Source organism: Anolis sagrei, chromosome 11, assembly GCF_037176765.1.
Source record: "Anolis sagrei isolate rAnoSag1 chromosome 11, rAnoSag1.mat, whole genome shotgun sequence".
Classification (NCBI taxonomy): domain Eukaryota; kingdom Metazoa; phylum Chordata; class Lepidosauria; order Squamata; family Dactyloidae; genus Anolis; species Anolis sagrei.
Genome location: NC_090031.1, coordinates 32986064 through 33005020, shown reverse-complemented (window position 1 = coordinate 33005020; position 18957 = coordinate 32986064). Strand labels below are relative to the sequence as shown.

Here is an 18957-nt window from a genome sequence, read left to right as displayed (position 1 = left end):
ATGGGATAGCCATTGTTGCCTTCCTGTGTTAAGAGATCAAGTTCATCTCATTCATTCCTCACCAAATACATAACTAAATAATGGGATAGCCGTCGTTGCCTTCCTGTGTTAAGAGATCAAGTTCATCTCATTCATTCTGCACCCTGTGAGTATTTGTTTGTGTGCCTTCCGTTCCCCTTTGGATGACCCGACAAGGCGCATTCCCTGTCGGTGGCACATGACCAGCGCTGCCAGGTCTGTGTGGCATAACACCTCTCGGAGGTAATGCCTACCTAATTCTGAAGGAGCACTTAAGCACCGAGGGGAAATATAAATACAGCTGCCTCGGCTTTGGCGCTGACGAGCCCCGCCGATTGGGAACTTGTAATTAAGCAATCAGCCTCTTAATGGAGGTGGGAGAGAAGAGCGCTTGTGCCAGAACGGGAGAGATGGAGCCATAGCCCTCCGTTCTCTCTCTCTTTCTCTCCTCGCATGAAAATGTACCTATCCCTGGCTCCGTCCCATGCGCCAAGACATGAAAGTCTCCTAAAGGGTTTGGTTCCACCTCCAGATTGCTAGTCAATCTGAATGACCGTGTCGTGAAAGGATGCAAACAAATGCTCACAGGGTGCGGAATGGATGAGATGAACTTGAACTCTTAACACAGGAAGGCAACGACAAGCTCTGCTGTAGTGTCATAGAATCACCGAATCCTAGAGTTGGAAGAGATCACATGGGCCATCTAGTCCAACCCCATACTGCCAGGAAGGAAAAGCACAATCAAAGCATCCCCAACAGATGGCCATCCAGCCTCTGTTTAAATGCCTCCAAAGAAGGAGCTTCCACCGGACTCCAAGGCAGGAGTTCCACTGTTGAATACCTCTTAGAATCATAGAATCATAGAGTTCGTGCCAAGTTTGGTCCAGATCCATCATTGTTTGAGTCCACAGTGCTCTCTGGATGTTGGTGAACTACAACTCCAAAACTCAAAGTCAATGCCCACCAAACCCTTCCAGTATTTCCTGTTGGTCATGGGGGTTCTGTGTGCCACGTTTAGTTCAATTCCATCGTTGGTTGGAATTCAGAATGCTCTTTGATTGTAGGGGAACTACAAATCCCAGCAACTACAACTCCCAAATGTTAAGCTCTATATCGCCCAAGTATTTGTGCCAAGTTTGGTCCAGATCCATCATTGTTTGAGTCCACAGTGCTCTCTGGATGTAGGTGAACTACAACTCCCAAACTCAAGGTCACTGCCCAGCAAACCCTTCCAGTATTTCCTGTTGTTCATGGGAGTTCTGTGTGCCACGTTTAGTTCAATTCCATCGTTGGTTGGAATTCAGAATGCTCTTTGATTGTAGGTGAACTATAAATCCCAGCAATTTGGTCCAGTGAATGAATTTATTTGTTATTTATTTACTCCATTTATATACCGCTTTTCTCAGCCCTCGGCAGTTTACAGTAGCAAATACATCCTGTATATCAGATATTTACATAGTAAAATGACAGTTATGGAGTAGCAACAAAAATAATGTTATGGTTGTGAAATCTTGGTGGAATTTAAAAGGGCCTGGCCCTGAAGGGGAGAAATCTCACCAAAGTTGAAGGAAGCACCACCGAGATGCTTTTATTGCGATTCAGCTGAAAAGGATGCAAAGCAGCAATATTTCGCCAAGCTAAGCATGCATGAGTACAAATAAAAGCCATTTTTATAGAAAAACAGAGTTGTCTGGTTTGAATCTCCCGCTCCCCACCCTCTGCCCGGCTTGAAGGTGATTGGCTGGCGCTTCAACAGCTGGGAGGAGGCTCGGCCGCCTCTCAAGCGCCTGGGCCAATCACAAGGCTTCTGCTGCACACCTGAGGCAATCACAGGGCTTTGGCCGCCTCGGCGCTTCAGCGAATCAGAAGAGAGGGAGGCGGGACAAGGGAATACAATGCATTCTTCCCGCTCCCCGCCGTCCGCTTGAAGGTAATTGGCTGGTGCTTCAACAGCTGGGAGGAGGCTTGGCCGCCTCTCGAGCGCCTGGGCCAATCACAAGGCTTCTGCTACATACCTGGGCCAATCACAGGGCTTCGGCCGCCTCGGCGCTTCAGCGAATCAGGCGAGAGGGAGGCGGGACAAGGGAATACAATGCATTCTTGAGTGGATTATGGAAATTCAGGAAATGTCCAGGGGGCCGGCGAGTCCTAAAAAGACCTACAAGCTAGCCTTCTATTGTTCTTTGAGTGGTTCTAATAGAATCATAGAATCAAAGAGTTGGAAGAGACCTCCTAGGCCATCCAGTCCAACCCCTTTCTGCCAAGAAGCAGGAATATTGCATTCAAATCACCCCTGACAAATGGCCATCCAGCCTCTGCTTAAAAGCTTCCAAAGAAGGAGCGTCCACCACACTCCGGGGCAGAGAGTTCCACTGCTGAACGGCTCTCACAGTCAGGAAGTTCTTCCTCATGTTCAGATGGAATCTCCTCTCTTGTAGTTTGAAGCCATTGTTCCGCGTCCTAGTCTCCAAGGAAGCAGAAAACAAGCTTGCTCCCTCCTCCTCCCTGTGGCTTCCTCTCACATATTTATACATGGCTATCATATCTCCTCTCAGCCTTCTCTTCTTCAGGCTAAACATGCCCAGTTCCCTAAGCCGCTCCTCATAGGGCTTGTTCTCCAGACCCTTGATCATTTTAGTCGCCCTCCTCTGGACACATTCCAGCTTGTCAATATCTCTCTTGAATTGTGGTGCCCAGAATTGGACACAATATTCCAGATGTGGTCTAACCAAAGCAGAATAGAGGGGTAGCATTACTTCCTTAGATCTAGACACTAGGCTCCTATTGATGCAGGCCAAAATCCCATTGGCTTTTTTTGCCGCCACATTTGCCGCCACTGCATCACATTCCTGGCTCATGTTTAACTTGTTGTCCACGAGGACTCCAAGATCTTTTTCACACGTACTGCTCTCGAGCCACGCGTCACCCAATCTGTAATAAACATTGATGTTGGCGATACTGCCATAATCCGATTTTTCTTCCATTCCAAGACAGAGGAATAATGGAGGAAACTTGGCTCTACTCCTTTTGATGCAGCTCAAAATCCTGTTGGCTTTTAAAGCTGCTGCATCACACTGTTGGCTCACGTTCAACTAGTTGTCCACGAAGTCTCCAAGACCTTTTTCGCATGGATGGTTGTCGAGCCAGGCATCACCCGTTCTGCATCTTTGCACTCCATTTCTGTGTGTGCCCAAAGGCCCAATGTGGATTGTGACCTCCTGCATGTGTCTCTTGTTGTGTGGTGCGTAAATAAACCTTTGTGTTGTGCGTTTCCCCGTTTCCCTTCCAGGCCCGGACCCGGGAGCCCCCCTGCCTCCATGGCGGCCTGCAACAACAACAACAACGGGACGGCAAGGACGCCTTCTCCGCAGGAGGCCTCCAATGGCTTCTCCCAGCCCGGCGCATCGGGGACTTGGCACAAAGCGGAAGACGAGGTGCGGCTGGCCGAGCCCGGCCTGGTGAAGAAGGCCCACCGGGAGATCCTGGACCACGAGCGCAAGCGGCGGGTGGAGCTGAAATGCATGGAACTCCAGGAGATGATGGAGGAACAAGGGTGAGTTGTGGCGCGAGGCATTTCGAGACTGGGTTGCTGGGAGTGTTTTGGCCTCTATGGCCACGTTCCAGTAATCCATCCATTCCATTCCATTCCACAAACAGCTGTGGCTTCCACTACGCAGGAGACACCAATGGCCCTCCAATGACAGAGCGTGGTAAACATGTACAAGAGTCTTGCAAATGTCTTCCACCAACACCACACTGCTCACCACCCAAGTGAAGACATTCAGGGACAATTTCATCCTATTGTGTTTCCTCCACCACAGACATCCCAGTGTTTCTTACTCAGTTCAGTTGCTGATTAATTCCTCTGTTTGCTGTTTGCCATAGAAAAGAATAGGAAAGAGTTAAGGGAGATGCAGTGGGCGGGGCATGCAAATTCTGCACCAATGGAGAGAGTCAGAAACACTGGGATGCCTGTGGTGGAGGAAACACATTTATTTATTTATTTATTTATTTATTTATTATTTACTATATTTGTATACCCCGCCCCTTCTCAGCCCTTAGACGACACATAAAACAGGATGAAATGTAGGAAAGGGTTTATAAGGGAGAGGTAGTGGGTGCAGTCATGCAAATTCCACACCAATGGAGAGTCAGAAACACTGGGACGCCTGTGGTGGAGGAAACACATTTATTTATTTCTTTATTTACTATATTTGTATACTGCCCTTCTCAGCCCTTAGATGACACATAAAACAGGATGAAATGTAGGAAAGTGTTTATAAGGGAGAGGTAGTGGGTGCAGTCATGCACATTCCACACCAATAGAGAGAGTCAAAAACACTGGGATGCCTCTGGTGGAGGAAACACATTAAACTGAGGATCAAATGTAGGAAAGGGTTAATAAGGGAGAGGGAGAGGGTGGGGCCATGCAAATTCCACACCAGTGGAGAGAGTCAGAAACACTGGGATGCCTGTGGTGGAGGAAACACATTTATTTATTTATTTATTTATTTATTTATTATATTTGTATACTGCCCTTGTCAGCCCTTAGACGACACATAAAACAGGATGAAATGTAGGAAAGGGTTAATAAGGGAGAGGCAGTGGGCGGGGTGATGCAAATTCCACACCAATGGAGAGAGTCAGGAACACTGGGATGCCTGTGGTGGAAGCAACACATAAAACTGAGGATGAAATGTAGGAAAGGGTTAATAAGGGAGAGGGAGTGGGCGGGGTCATGCAAATTCCACACCAGTGGAGAGAGTCAGAAACACTGGGATGCCTGTGGTGGAGGAAACATATAAAATTGCGGATGAAATGTAGGAAATGGTTAATAAGGGAGAAGTAGTGGGCGGGGTCATGCAAATTCCACACCAGTGGAGAGGGTCAGAAACACTGGGATGCCTATGGGGGAGGAAACACATAAATCTGAGGATCAAATGTAGGAAAGGGTTAATAAGGGAGAGGGAGTGGGTGCAGTCTTGCAAATACCACACCAATGGAGAGAGTCAGAAACACTGGGATGCCTGTAGTGGAGGAAACACATAAAATTGAGGATGAAATGTAGGAAAAGATTAATAAGGGAGAGGTAGTGGGCGGGGGACATGCAAATTCCACACCAGTGGAGGGAGAGAGGAACACTGGGATGCCCGTGGTGGGGAATACACATAAAATTGAGGATGAAATGTAGGAAATGGTTAATAAGGGAGAGGCAGTGGGAGGGGTCATGCAAATTCCACACCAGTGGAGGGAGAGAGGAACACTGGGATGCCTGTGATGGAGGAAACACATAAAATCTAGGCTGGAATTGTCCCTGCATGAAAGCCTTCACTTGGGTGGCGGGCAGTATGGTGTTGGTGGAGGACTCTTGGACATGCTCATGGCGCTCACTATAACCTGCAATGCCATTGGAAGGAAGGCCATTGGTGTCTCCTGAATAATGGGATGTGGAGCTGTTTGTGGAGACAAGAGCTTATCTGTGTAAGTGGACACACATACATATTTTTACTTCTATTATAAGTCTGAAATGCGCAGCTTCCTTCTGGCAGAAGTTGTGAGGAAAGGGGCCGCCCAATGGGCAGGACGTGGTGGATTTAATTGGCGCGTGGCTTCAGTGTGCCGCTGCGCATGGGCGCTCCCCACAGAGCGCTACTGCGGAGGAAGCGGCCCATCTCCTTGATGATTCAGAGCCTCCTCCTTTTGATCTCCTTCCACCTGGACATCAATCGCGGAAGAGAAGCCCAGAGGCTCATGGGAGAAGGGGCCATCTGCTCGCTTCCCGGTGCCCAGTCTCGCATCGAGGACGAGCATGATGCGCAATGGCAAACATCACCATCCAACACAATTTCCCTTCCTGGGTTATCAATGTCATTTCCTTATTGGCTAGGGAAATGGGTTATTATTACGCTTCCAAAAACTTGGTTCTTGCGGGAGGGACATCATCCCGCAGCACATTTGTCTCTCGTTTTTCAAGGAACGTATCCTCAATTCGACATCGTTTGTGCCGCAAAAACAAGATTTCTGGGGTAGAGAAGGACCTCACAAGGAAACAGGAAAGAAGACTTTCAAACCAGGGTTGAATTCCTCCCTTGCTTTCCTTTCTTACACCTTCCACCCTCTTTCTTTCCGTTCCCTTCTTTTTCTTTCTTTCTTTCTTTCTTTCTTCCTTTGCCCCTTCTTTATTCCTTTCCTTTCTCTTCCCGTCTTTCTCTTTTTTCCTTTCTTACACATGTCCTTTCTCATCCCTTCTTTTTTCTTTCTTCCCTCCCTTCCTTTGTCCTTCCTTTTTCTTCCTTCCTTCCTTCCTTCCTTCCTTCCTTCCTTCCTTCCTTCCTTCTTTCCCTCGTTTCTCTCCCCTTTTTTTCTTCCTTCCTTCCTTCCTTCCTTCCTTCCTTCCTTCCTTCCTTCTTTCCCTCGTTTCTCTCCCCTTTTTTTCTTCCTTCCTTCCTTCCTTCCTTCCTTCCTTCCTTCTTTCCCTCGTTTCTCTCCCCTTTTTTTCTTCCTTCCTTCCTTCCTTCCTTCCTTCCTTCCCTCCCTCCCTCTCTTTGTCCCTTCTTTCTTCCTTTCCTTTCTCTTCCCTTCTTTCTCTTTTTTCCTTTCTTACACCTTTCCTTTCTCATCCCTTTTTTCTTTCTTCCCTCCCTCCCTCCCTCCCTCCCTCCCTCCCTCCCTCCCTCCCTTCCTTCCTTCCTTCCTTCCTTCCCTCCCTCCCTCCCTCCTTTCTCTCCCCTTTTCTTTCTTTCTTTCTTTCTTTCTTTCTTTCTTTCTTCCCTCCCTCTCTCCCTCCCTCTCTTTGTCCCTTCTTTCTTCCTTTCCTTTCTCTTCCCTTCTTTCTCTTTTTTCCTTTGTTACATCTTCCGTCCTCTTTCTTTCCGTTCTCTTCCCTTCTTTTTCTTTCTTCCTTTCTTCCTTTGCCCCTTCTTTATTCTTTTCCTTTCTCTTCCCGTCTTACTCTTTTTTCCTTTCTTAAACCTTTCCTTTCCCATCCCTTTTTTCTTTCTTCCCTCGCTCCCTCCCTCCCTTTCTTTCCTGCCTGCCTGCCTGCCTGCCTGCCTTCCTTCCTTCCTTCCTTCCTTCCTTCCTTCCTTCCTTCCTTCCTTCCTCCCTCCCTCCCTCCCTCCCTCCCTTCCTTCCTTCTTTCCCTCCTTTCTCTCCTCTTTCTTTCTTTCTTTCTTTCTTCCCTCCTTCCCTCCCTCCCTCCCTCTCTTTGTCCATTCTTTCTTTCTTTCTTTCCTTTCTCTTCACTTCTTTCTTTTTTTCCTTTCTTACACCTTCCGCCCTCTTACTTTCTGTTCTCTTCCTTTCTTTTTCTTTCTTTTTACCTTCTTTCCTTCACCCTTTCTTTATTCTTTTCCTTTCTCCTCCTTTTTTCCCCTTTCTTACACCTTTCATTTCCCATCCCTTTTTTCTTCCTTCCTTCCCTCCCTTTCTTTATCCTTTCTTTTTCCTTTTTCTCCCCTTCTATTCCTTTTCTCCCATCTTTCTTTCCCTCATTCCTCTCCCCTTCTATTTTCTTTTTTTCTTCCCTCCCTCCCTTCGACCCTTCTTTCTTCCTTTCCTTTCTCTCCCTTCTTTCTCTTATTTCCTTTCTTACACCTTTCCTCCTTTCCTTTTTTCTTTCCCCCTTCCGTCTACTTTCTCTTTCCTTCTTTTGCTCTCTTTCTTCCCTCCTTTCCTTCATCCCTTCTTTCTTCCTTTGTCTTCCCTTCTTTTTATTTTTTCCCTTTCTTACACCTTTCCCCATTTCTCTTTTGTCTCTTCCTTCCTTCCTTCTTTCTTTCTTTCTTTCCTCCCTCCCTTCGTCCATTCTTTCTTCCCTTCCTTTCTCTTTCCTTCCTTCCTTCTTTTTTACCTTTCTTGTGCCATTCTTTCCTTCCCTCCCTTCCTTCCTTTCTCTTCCTTCCTTCCCTCCATTTGTTTCCTTCTCCTTTTTTCCTTTCCCCTTCCATCTACTTTCTCTTTCCTTCTTTTTCTTTCTTTCTTCCCTCCCTTCCTTTGTCCCTTCTTTCTTCCTTTCTCTTCCCTTCTTTTTATTTTTTCCCTTTACACCTTTGCCCATTTCTCTTTTGTCCTCCTTCCTTCTAATTTCTCTTCCCTTCTTTTTCTTTTTTTCTTTCTTTCTTCCCTTCTTTTTTTCCCTTTCTTGTACCATTCCCTTCCTTTCTCTTCTTTCCTCCCCTCCATTTGCTTCCTTCCTTCTCCCTTCTTCCCTCCTTCTTCTCTTCCCTTATTTACTCCCTTTTCTTTCCCAATCCCATTTTCCCTTTCTTTCCTTTCCTTCCCTCATACTTTCTCTCCTTCCTCTTCCTTACATCCTTGCATTTTAGGGAAAGCAATGGCACGTTTTGCTATCCAAAATGGGGTTTTTTCTAGGCGTGTATGTATGCATTCGGAGACCTTCCCTCTGGCCTATTTGAAACCTCAAGAGAGATGACCCGGGGGTTTCTGGGAATGCAGTTAATGGGCGGAATAATTGTGTTGGTGGCGCAGGTTTGGGCTATTTTTACAAGAGCTCTCCAAGGTGCTGGATCCATTTAGAAATTGAGTTCAGCACCTTGGAGAGCTCCTTCGAAACGGAGGGGAAAACCTGGAAGGGATACTATAGTTCTACTATTATTGCTGTTGTTGTTAAGGAGAGGGTGGCCATCTGTCGGGGGTGCTTTGATTGTGCTTTTCCTGCTTGGCAGAAAGGGATTGGATTGGATGGCCCTTAAAGTAACTTCTAACCCTAGGATTCATATCTATATAAATAAAAATGTAATGTTCGTTTGTGGGATTAACAGAACTCAAAAACCACTGGACGAATTGACACTAAATTTGGACACAAGACACCTAACAACCCAATGTATGTCCTTCACTTGTTTGGGAGTTGTAGTTGCTGGGATTTGTAGTTCACCTACAATCAAAGAGCATTCTGAACCCCACCAATGATGAAATTGAACCAAACTTGGCACACAGATCTCCCATGACGGACAGAAAATACTGGAAGGGTCTTGTGGGCAGTGTCCTTTGGTTTTGGAGTTGTAGTTCACCTACGTCCAGAGAGCACTGTGGACTCAAACTATGATGGATCTGGACCAAACTTGCACAAATACTCAATATGCCCAAATGTGAACACTGCTGGAGTTTGGGGAAAACAGAATCTTGACATTTGGGAGTTGTAGTTGCTGGGATTTATAGTTCACCTACAACCAAAGAGCATTCTGAACCCCACCAACGATGGAATTGATCCAAACTTGGCACACAGATCTCCCATGACGGACAGAAAATATTGGAAGGGTTTGTTGGGCAGTGTCCTTTGGTTTTGGAGTTGTAGTTCTCCTACATCCAGAGATCACTGTGCACTCAAACAATGATGGATCTGGACCAAACTTGGCACAAATACTCAACATGCCCAAATGTGAACACTTGTGGAGTTTGGGGAAAATAGAATCTTGACACTTGGGAGTTTTAGGTGCTGGGATTTATAGTTCACCTACAACCACAGAGCATTCTGAACCCATCAACGATAGAATTGGGCCAAACCTCACACACAGAACCCCCATGTGAGCCACAGTAATGCGTGGCAGGGGACAGCTAGTCTATATAAATAAAAATGTGAACACTGGTGGAGTTTGGGGAAAATAGAATCTTGAGATTTGGGAGTTGTAGTTGCTGGGATTTGTAGTTCACCTACAATCAAAGAGCATTCTGAATCCCACCAACAATGGAATTGAACCAAACTTTGGCACACAGTTCTCCCATAACGAACAAAAAATACTGCAAGGCTTTGGTGGGCTGTGTCCTTTGATTTTGGAGTTGTAGTTCTCCTACATCCAGAGATCACTGTGCACTCAAACAATGATGGATCTGGATCAAACTTGGCACGAATACTCAATATGCCCAAATGTGAACACTGGTGGAGTTTGGGGAAAATAGAATCTTGACATTTGGGAGTTGTAGTTGCTGGGATTTCTAGTTCACCTACAATCAAAAAGCATTCTGAACCCCACCAACAATGGAATTGGACCAAACTTGGCACACCGTTCTCCCATGACCAACGGAAAATACTGGAACAGTTTGTTGGGCTGTGTCCTTTGGTTTTGGAGTTGTAGTTCACCTACATCCAGAGAGCACTGTGGACTCAAACAATGATGGATCTGGACCAAACTTGGCACGAATACTCAATATGCCCAAATGTGAACACTGGTGGAGTTTGGGGGAAATAGAATCTTGACATTTGGGAGTTGTAGTTGCTGGGATTTATAGTTCACCTACAATCAAAGAGCATTCTGAACCCCACCAACGATAGAATTGGGCCAAAACTCCCACACAGAACCCCTATGTCCAACAGAGTGGGCCACAGCAACATGTGGCAGGGGATGGCTAGTGTGTGTGTGTGTGTGTGTGTGTGTATGTATGTATATATATATATATATATATATATATATATATATATATCTACACACACACACATACACATACATATATACATACACACATAAATACATACTAGCTTTGGTACCTGGAGTTGCCCAGGTTTGAAAAAGTCATTTAAAATTGTACCAAAATTTTATGTAATTGTTGTTGTTGTTGTTGTTGTTGTTATTATTATTATTATTATTATTATTATTTCTACCCCTTTTTTTCTCCACAGGGAGACTCATATACAAAAAATTGAAACAGAATTAAACATCAAGGGTATTTTAAAAAATCAGTCGTTGTCATCCAAAGCCATCACTAAATACGATATTTTTGCTTTTCTTCGGTGGCGGGTTTTCCTCCCCCCGAAAACGATGGGATCTTGATGTATATTTCAAAAGGCAAGGATTTAACGACGATGAGGCAGCCCCTTCCTTCTTGCCTTCTCTTCTTGTCTCTCTCTTTCTCTCGCTCCGCTGGCTCCCTTTTATCTGACAAGCCTCCTGAAACATCTCAAAGCCACAGACTGTTTTCATGTTGTGACTGCCCTCCTGATGTGGAAGAAGAGAGGCAAGGAAGGAAGGAAGGAAGGAAGGAAGGAAGGAAGGAAGGAAGGAAGGAAGGAAGGAAGGAGGGAGGGAGGGAAGGGGATAGCATCCTACAGATCGAAGGGACCCCCAAAGGCCATCCAGTCCAACCCCATTTCTGCCATAAAGGAAGACACTATCCAATCCCTCTTGACAGATGTCCTCCCAGTCTCTCCTTAATTAGAATACAAAGAATCCCAGAGTTGGAAGGGAGAGACCCCAAAAGGACATCCAGTCCAACCCCCTTCAGCCAGGAGGAAGACACCATCCAATCCCTCTTGACAGATGTCCATCCAGTCTCTCCTTAATAAGAATACAATCAAAGAATCCAGGAGTTGGAAGGGAGGGACACCAAAGGGACATCCAGTCCAACCCCCTTCAGCCAGGGGGAAGACACCATCCAATCCCTCTTGACAGATGTCCACCCAGTTTCTCCTTAATAAAAATACAATCAAAGAATCCTCAAGGTGAAAGGGAGGGACCCCAAAGGGACATCCAGTCCAACCCCCTTCAGCCAGGAGGAAGACACCATCTGATCCCTCTTGACAGATGTCCACCCATTCTCTCCTTAATAAGAATACAATTATAGAATCCTCAAGTTGTCAGAGAGGGACCCCAAAGGGACATCCAGTCCAACCCCCCTTCAGCCAGAAGGAAGACACCATCCAATCCCTCTTCATAGAGGCCCACTGAAGATCTACTATTACTACTACTACTACTACTAATAATAATAATAATAATACAAACAATAATAGAATCCCAGAGCTGGAAGGGACCCCAAGGGACATCCAGTCCTATCCCCTTCAGCCATGAGGAAGACACCATCCGATCCCTCCTGACAGATGGCCATTAAAACTCTGATAATAATAATAATAATAATAACAATAATAACAATAATAACAATAATAATAGAATCCCAGAGCTGGAAGGGACCCTCAAGGGACATCCAGTCCCATCCCCTTCAGCCATGAGGAAGACACCATCCGATCCCTCCTGACAGATGGCCATTGAAACTCTGATGATAATAATATTAATAATAATAATAATAGAATCCCAGAGCTGGAAGGGACCCCAAAGGACATCCAGTCCCACCCACTTCTGCCATGAGGAAGGCACCATCTGATCCCTCCTGACAGATGGCCATCAAAGCTCTAATAATAATAATAATAATAATAATAATAAAATCCCATAGCTGAAAGGGACCCCAAGTGACATCTAGTCCAACCCTCTTCAGCCAGGAGAAAGACACCATCCGATCCCTCCTGACAGATGGCCATCAAAGCTATAATACTACTACTACTAATAATAATAATAATAGAATCCCAGAGCTGAAAGGGATCCCAAGGGACATCCAGTCCCACCCACTTCTGCCATGAGGAAGGCACTATCTGATCCCTCCTGACAGATGGCCACCAAAGCTCTAATAATAATAATAATAATAATAATAATAGAATCCCATAGCTGAAAGGGACCCCAATGGACATCCAGTCCAACCCCCTTCTGCTGTGAGGAAGACACCATCCGATCCCTCCTGACAGATGGCCATCAAAGCTATAATACTACTACTAATAATAATAATAATAGAATCCCAGAGCTGAAAGGGACTCCAGGGGACATCCAGTCCCACCCCTTCCAGCCGTGAGGAAGACACCATCCGATCCCTCCTGACAGATGGCCACCAAATAATAATAATAATACTTCCTAAAAGACAAAGGCAGAGTCTGAAAAGTGTCCAGATTTCAGAGTAATCTGGAAATGGATCCGAACGGCCATGTTCTGAAAAGTGACTCCAAATCTCCTAGGAACTGGAATCCCCAAAGTCTCTTCTTTCTGCATCTGTTTTTCCTACTCCTTGTATCTTATGAGCTTGAGCCTGTAATGAGTCACTCCAAAAAAAACATGTGGCCCGGCACCCTTTGAAGTCAGATGAAAAGGAATTATTGATGCCTTCATTAGGAGGGAGCCTGGGGTGCTCCCAACAGGTTCGGAAAACCAGAAGAAAGGCTCGGCCCTTTGCCGATCATTATCAGCCACGGCTGGGAGGTGATTGACAGGGCCTTGGCGGCTTCCCATTGGCTGTCGGAAAGGCCTGTGGTGACCATGGTCAGGGCATCTACTCAAGGTTTCGAGCCCAGATTTCCATGGTTCTGGATTCCAATTGCCCCAAGGACTGTCCAGTCCAACCCCTCGCTACGCAGGAAAACACAATCAAACCCCTCCTTACAGATGGCCACCCAGCTGTCCTGTCAGCACTTATCCCAAACACAAAGTGTGCGGACCAATCCATTTTTGAATATGATCCACTTTGTATCTCACTCTATGTCATAACAACAACAACAACAACAACAACAACAATAATAGATTTATTTCTTTCCTGACTCTCTCTAAACATGCATTGTCATAAAACATGTAAAATACATATATGTAAAAATCAAAATATAACTATAAGGTAGCTTAGAGATAGAAAGGATTAGCTCTTGGCTTCTTGGGACATATGTATGCAATGCTCAGATGCAGCCACGAGAGGGCAGTGTAAAGATAGAAAGGATTAGCTCCTGGCCTCTAGAGATGAATGTATGTGATTCTCAGATGCAGCCACGAGAGGCAATGTATAGATAGACAGGATTAGCTCTTGGCGTATAGGAATGTATGTATGCAATGCTCAGATGCAGCCACAAGAGGGCTGTGTATAGGTAGAAAGGATTACTCTTGGCCTCTAGGAATGTATGTATGTAATGCTCAGATGCAGCCACGAGAGGGCAGTGTAAAGATAGAAAGGATTAGCTCCTGGCCTCTAGGGAGGTATGTATGCAATGCTCAAATGCAGCCACAACAGGGCAGTGTATAGATAGAAAGGATTAGCTCCTGGCCTCTAGGGATGTATGTATGCGATTCTCAGATGCAGCCACAAGGGGACAATGTATAGATAGAAAGGATTAGCTCTTGACATATAGGAGTGTATGTATGCAATGCTCAGATGCAGCCACAAGGGGCAGCGTATAGCTAGAAAGGATTAGCTCCTGGCTTCAAGGAATGTATGTATGCAATGCTGAGATGCAGCCACAAGGATGCAGTGTATTGATAGAAAGGATTAGCTCCTGGCCTCTAGGGATGTATGGATGCAATGCTCAGATGCAACCACAAGGGTGCAGTGTATCAATAGAAAGGATTACCTCCTGGCCTCTAAGGATGAATGTATGCAATGTTGAGATGCAGCCACAAGTGGCAGCATATAGCTAGAAAGGATTAGCTTCTGGCTTCAAGGAATGTATTTATGCATTGCTCAGATGCAGCCACAAGGGGGCAGTGTAAAGATAGAAAGGATTAGCTCCTGGCCTCTAGAGATGAATGTATGCGATTCTCAGATGCAGCCACAAAGGGGCAGTGTATAGATAGAAAGGATTAGCTCCTGGCCTCTAGAGATGAATGTATGCAAGGCTCAGATGCAGCCACAAGGGGCAGCATATAGCTAGAAAGGATTAGCTCCTGGCCTCTAGAGATGAATGTATGCGATTCTCAGATGCAGCCACAAAGGGGCAGTGTATAGATAGAAAGGATTAGCTCCTGGCCTCTCGAGATGAATGTATGCAAGGCTCAGATGCAGCCAGAAGGGGCAGCATATAGCTAGAAAGGATTAGCTTCTGGCTTCAAGGAATGTATTTATGCATTGCTCAGATGCAGCCACAAGAGGGCAGTGTAAAGATAGAAAGGATTAGCTCCTGGCCTCTAGAGATGAATGTATGTGATTCTCAGATGCAGCCACAAGAGTGCCCTCTTGTGTATAGATAGAAAGGATCAGCTCCTGGCCTCTAAGGATGAATGTATATAATGTTGAGATGCAGCCACAAGGAGGCAGTTTATAGACAGAAAGGATCAGCTGCTGGCTTCTAGGAATGTATGTACACAATGCTCAGATGCAGCCACAAGGGGGCAGCGTATAGCTAGAAAGGATTAGCTCTTGGCTTCTAGTGATGTATGTACACAATGCTGAGATGCACCCATGAGAGGGCAGTATAGAGTGCCCTCTTGTGTATAGATAGAAAGGATTAGCTCCTGACCTCTAGAGATGAATGTATGCGATTCTCAGATGCAACCACAAGGGGGCAGTGTATAGATAGAAAGGATTAGCTCCTGGCCTCTAGGGATGTATATATGCAATGCTCAGATGCAGCCATAACAGGGCAGTATACAGATAGAAAGGATTAGCTACTGGTCTCAAGGAATGTATATATGCAATGTTCAGATGCAGCCATAAGAGGGCAGTATAGAGATAGAAAGGATTAGATCCTGGTCTCAAGGGATAAATGTATGCAATACTGAGATGCAGCCATGAGAGGGCAGTATAGAGATAGAAAGGATTAGCTCCTGGTCTCAAGGGATGTATGTATGCAATTCTCAGATTCAGCCACAAGAGGGCAGTGTATAGATAGAAAGGATTAGCACTTGGCCTTTAGGAATGTATGTATGCAATGCTGAGATGCAGCCACAAGGGGCAGCATATAGCTAGAAGGGATTCGCTTCTGGCTTCAAGGAATATATGTATGCAATGCTGAGATGCAGCCACAAGGGTGCAGTGTATTGATAGAAAGGATTAGCTCCTGGCCTCTAGAGATGAATGTATGCAATGCTCTTGTGCAGCCATGAGAAGGCAGTGTATAGATAGAAAGGATTAGCCATTGGCCTTTAGGAATGTATGGGATCAATGCTCAGATGCAGCCACAAGGGGGCAGTGTATCGATAGAAGGGATTAGCTCCTGGCCTCTAGGGATGTATGTATGCAATGCTCAGATGCAGCCACAAGGGGCAGTGTATAGATAGAAGGGATTAGCTCTTGGCCTTTAGGAATGTATGTATGCAATGCTGAGATGCAGCCACAAGGATGCAGTGTATTGATAGAAAGGATTAGCTCCTGGCCTCTAAGGATGAATTTATGCAATGCTGAGATGTAGCCACAAGGGTGCAGTGTATCAATAGAAAGGATTAGCTCCTGGCCTCTAAGGATAAATGTATGCAATATTGAGATGCAGCCACAAGTGGGCAGCATATAGCTGGAAAGGATTAATGGGAAATGGGAATTGCAGTCCAAAAGGGGAAAAAAAAACCCAGAGAACTGCAACCTGGCTATAAATCCTAGTGGATTGACCCCAGATGATCTTTACAACAGGTTTCTTTCCTGCCTTTGACCCTGGGCCCATAACTCAGAGTTAATGAACCTCGAAAACCACCGAAGCCAGGCCAATGGGCCCATAAATCCTTGTTAACAAAATCTCTCTCACTTCCTGTTGTCTCAGCCCAGTTGTTACTCGTGAGTACTTTCCAAGTTGGATGTTTGCAACTTGGGGGTGGCCTGTAGTAGGGAAAGGGGTCTCCCTGGCTGCCTCTCATTCCCTGTCTCCCTTGTCTTGGACTTCCAGGTATTCGGAAGAGGAGATCCGGCAGAAGGTTGGGACCTTCCGGCAAATGCTGATGGAGAAGGAAGGGGTGCTCACCCGCGAAGACCAGCACGGGCGCCAGATGTGAGTACCAAATGCCTTGCTCCTCTCCAGTTGGGAAGATCATAGAAAAGTTAGACGAGACCCCCCCAAAGGACATCTAGTCCAACCCCCTATTATGAAGGAAGGCACAATCAAAGCCCTCTTTACAGATGGCCATCCAGCCTCTAAAATATATGGAAGAGACCCCAAGAGCTGTCCAGTCCAATCCCCTGCTATGCAGGAAGGCACAGTCAAAGCCCTCCTTACAGATGGCCATCCAGCCTGTAAAACATAGAATTATAGAGATGGAAGAGACCCCAAAGATCGTCCAGTCCAATCCCTTGCTCTGCAGGAAGACACAATCAAAGCCCTCCTTACAGATAGCCATGCAGCCTCTCAAACATAGAGTTATAGAGATAGGAGATACCCCAAGGGCCATCCAGTCCAATCCCTTCCTCTGCAGGAAGACACAATCAAAGCCCTCCTTACAAATGGCCATCCAGCCTGTGAAACATATGGAAGAGACCCCAAGGGCTGTCCAGTCCAACCCCTCGCTATGCAGGAAAACACAATCAAAGCCCTCCTTACAGATGGCCATCCAGCCTGTAAAACATTGAATCACAGAGATGGAAGAGACCCCAAGGGCTGTCCAGTCCAACCCCCTTGTCTGCAGGAAGGCACAGTCAAAGCCCTCCTTAAAGATGGCCATCCAGCCTCTCAAACATAGAATCATAGAGATGGAAGAGACCTCAAAGGCCATCCAGTCCAACCCCCTGCTATGCAGGAAGGCACAGTCAAAGCCCTCTTTACAGATGGCCATCCAGCCTCTCAAACATAGAATCATAGAGATGGAAGGACCCCAAGGGCTCTCCAGCCCAACTCCCTGCTATGCAGGAAGGCACAATCTAAGCCCTCTTTACAGATGGCCATCCAGCCTCTCAAACATAGTCATAGAGATAGGAGAGACCCCAAGGGCTATCCAATCCAGCCCCTTGCTATGGAGGAAGACACAATAAAATCCCTCCTTACAGATGGCCGTCCAGCCTGTAAAACATAGAATCATAGTGATGGAAGAGACCCCAAGGGCCATCCAGTCCAACCCCTTCCTCTGCAGGAAGACACAATCAAAGCCCTCCTTACAGATGGCCATCCAGCCTGTGAAACATATGAAAGAGACCCCAAGGGCTGTCCAGTCCAACCCCTCGCTATGCAGGAAAACACAATCAAACCCCTCCTTACAGATGGCCACCCAGCCTCTAAAACATAGAGTCATAGAGATGGGAGAGACCCCAAGGGCTGTCCAATCCAACACCTTGTGATGCAGGAAGACATAATAAAAACCCTCCCAACAGATGGCCATTCAGCCTCTGCTTAATTTAAGGAAGCATCCAGGATTCAACATGGTCCACTTTGCAAGGCTGCATTTTGTGGAATCATAGAGCTGGAGAAACCCCAAACAAAGGTCATCCAGCCTGACTCCCTTCTGCCCAGCAGGAAGACACAATCAAGACACAATCAAAGCCCTCCTGACAGATGGCCACCCAGCTTCTGTTTCTCCCCCAAACGTTTTGTCAATCTAGTCCGTCTCTCAAAGCGCTCCCCGGCGCTGTCTCTCAAACACATTTTATTTTCCTTCTCTCTTTCTTGTCTCCTTCGCTGAGCCAAAATATCCCGGGGTTCATTTCCTTTAAAACGGCCAATTATTCACTCAGCTGGTAATTGGGTTACGATGCCTGAGAAAGAGAGAGCAATGCCTCGTGGGGCCGTCGCCCGCTGAAGGGTGTTTGCCTCTTCCGGCAGTCTCGTCTCTGTATTTCCTCCTTTGGAAGAGACAAAGAAAAGAGTTGATACTGATGTCGTAATTGATATTAATCACATAGAGGAAAAAGGGACAGAATCGCATCCTATTTATTTACACAGTAGAGTATATACCTTGCATTGCCCAGATATGCCTTCTTCCTTTCCCTCCTGCCTCCTTTCTCCCTTCTCCAGCTCTCTCCCATTTTTTCTGGCCCTCTGAACATCTCCAGGGAATGCTCTTCGCATTTCTATCTCTATACTGCCCTCTTCAGGTTGCACCTGAGCACTGCAGCCGCACATAGTAGGTCACGTTAAAAACGAAACATATATCACAAAAGGGGTGGAATTATAAATTGACACCCTGCCCGTATTTTAAGTTAGATCAGAAAGAATAAGTCTACCATGTTTGCTCAAGATCCATCAAGCCGTGGAGGAGCCCTTGTGGTACAAACATACAGACGTATTATCAATTTTCTATGTATAGACGGGTTACCTTTATACTGAGCCTTTCTAACAATGGACACCAGAAATACGTCATCCTTGGAGTTCTGTCATTCATAGGGTGACCATGAGTGAAAGGCCACTTGAAGGCATTCAACACCAACCGGCAGATCTTGGGTCAAAGGCCCCACAAACAAAACGAAGGAGTGCTTAAGAAGACCTATATGTGTGTACAT

At 46.0% G+C, this 18957-nt stretch overlaps 1 protein-coding gene across 3 annotated transcripts in view; it reads left to right on the top strand.

Annotated features, from left to right (window-relative positions):
• Positions 1-18957, top strand: part of SRRM3 (serine/arginine repetitive matrix 3) — an 84831-nt gene that overhangs the window by 28620 nt on the left and 37254 nt on the right. For all 3 annotated transcript variants that reach the window (XM_067472165.1, XM_067472167.1, XM_067472166.1), the window contains exons 3-4: positions 3308-3571; positions 16421-16522. In XM_067472165.1, the coding sequence (XP_067328266.1) occupies positions 3336-3571; positions 16421-16522 (338 nt within the window). In that variant the 5' untranslated portion in view covers positions 3308-3335. The remainder of the gene's footprint in view (positions 1-3307; positions 3572-16420; positions 16523-18957) is intronic.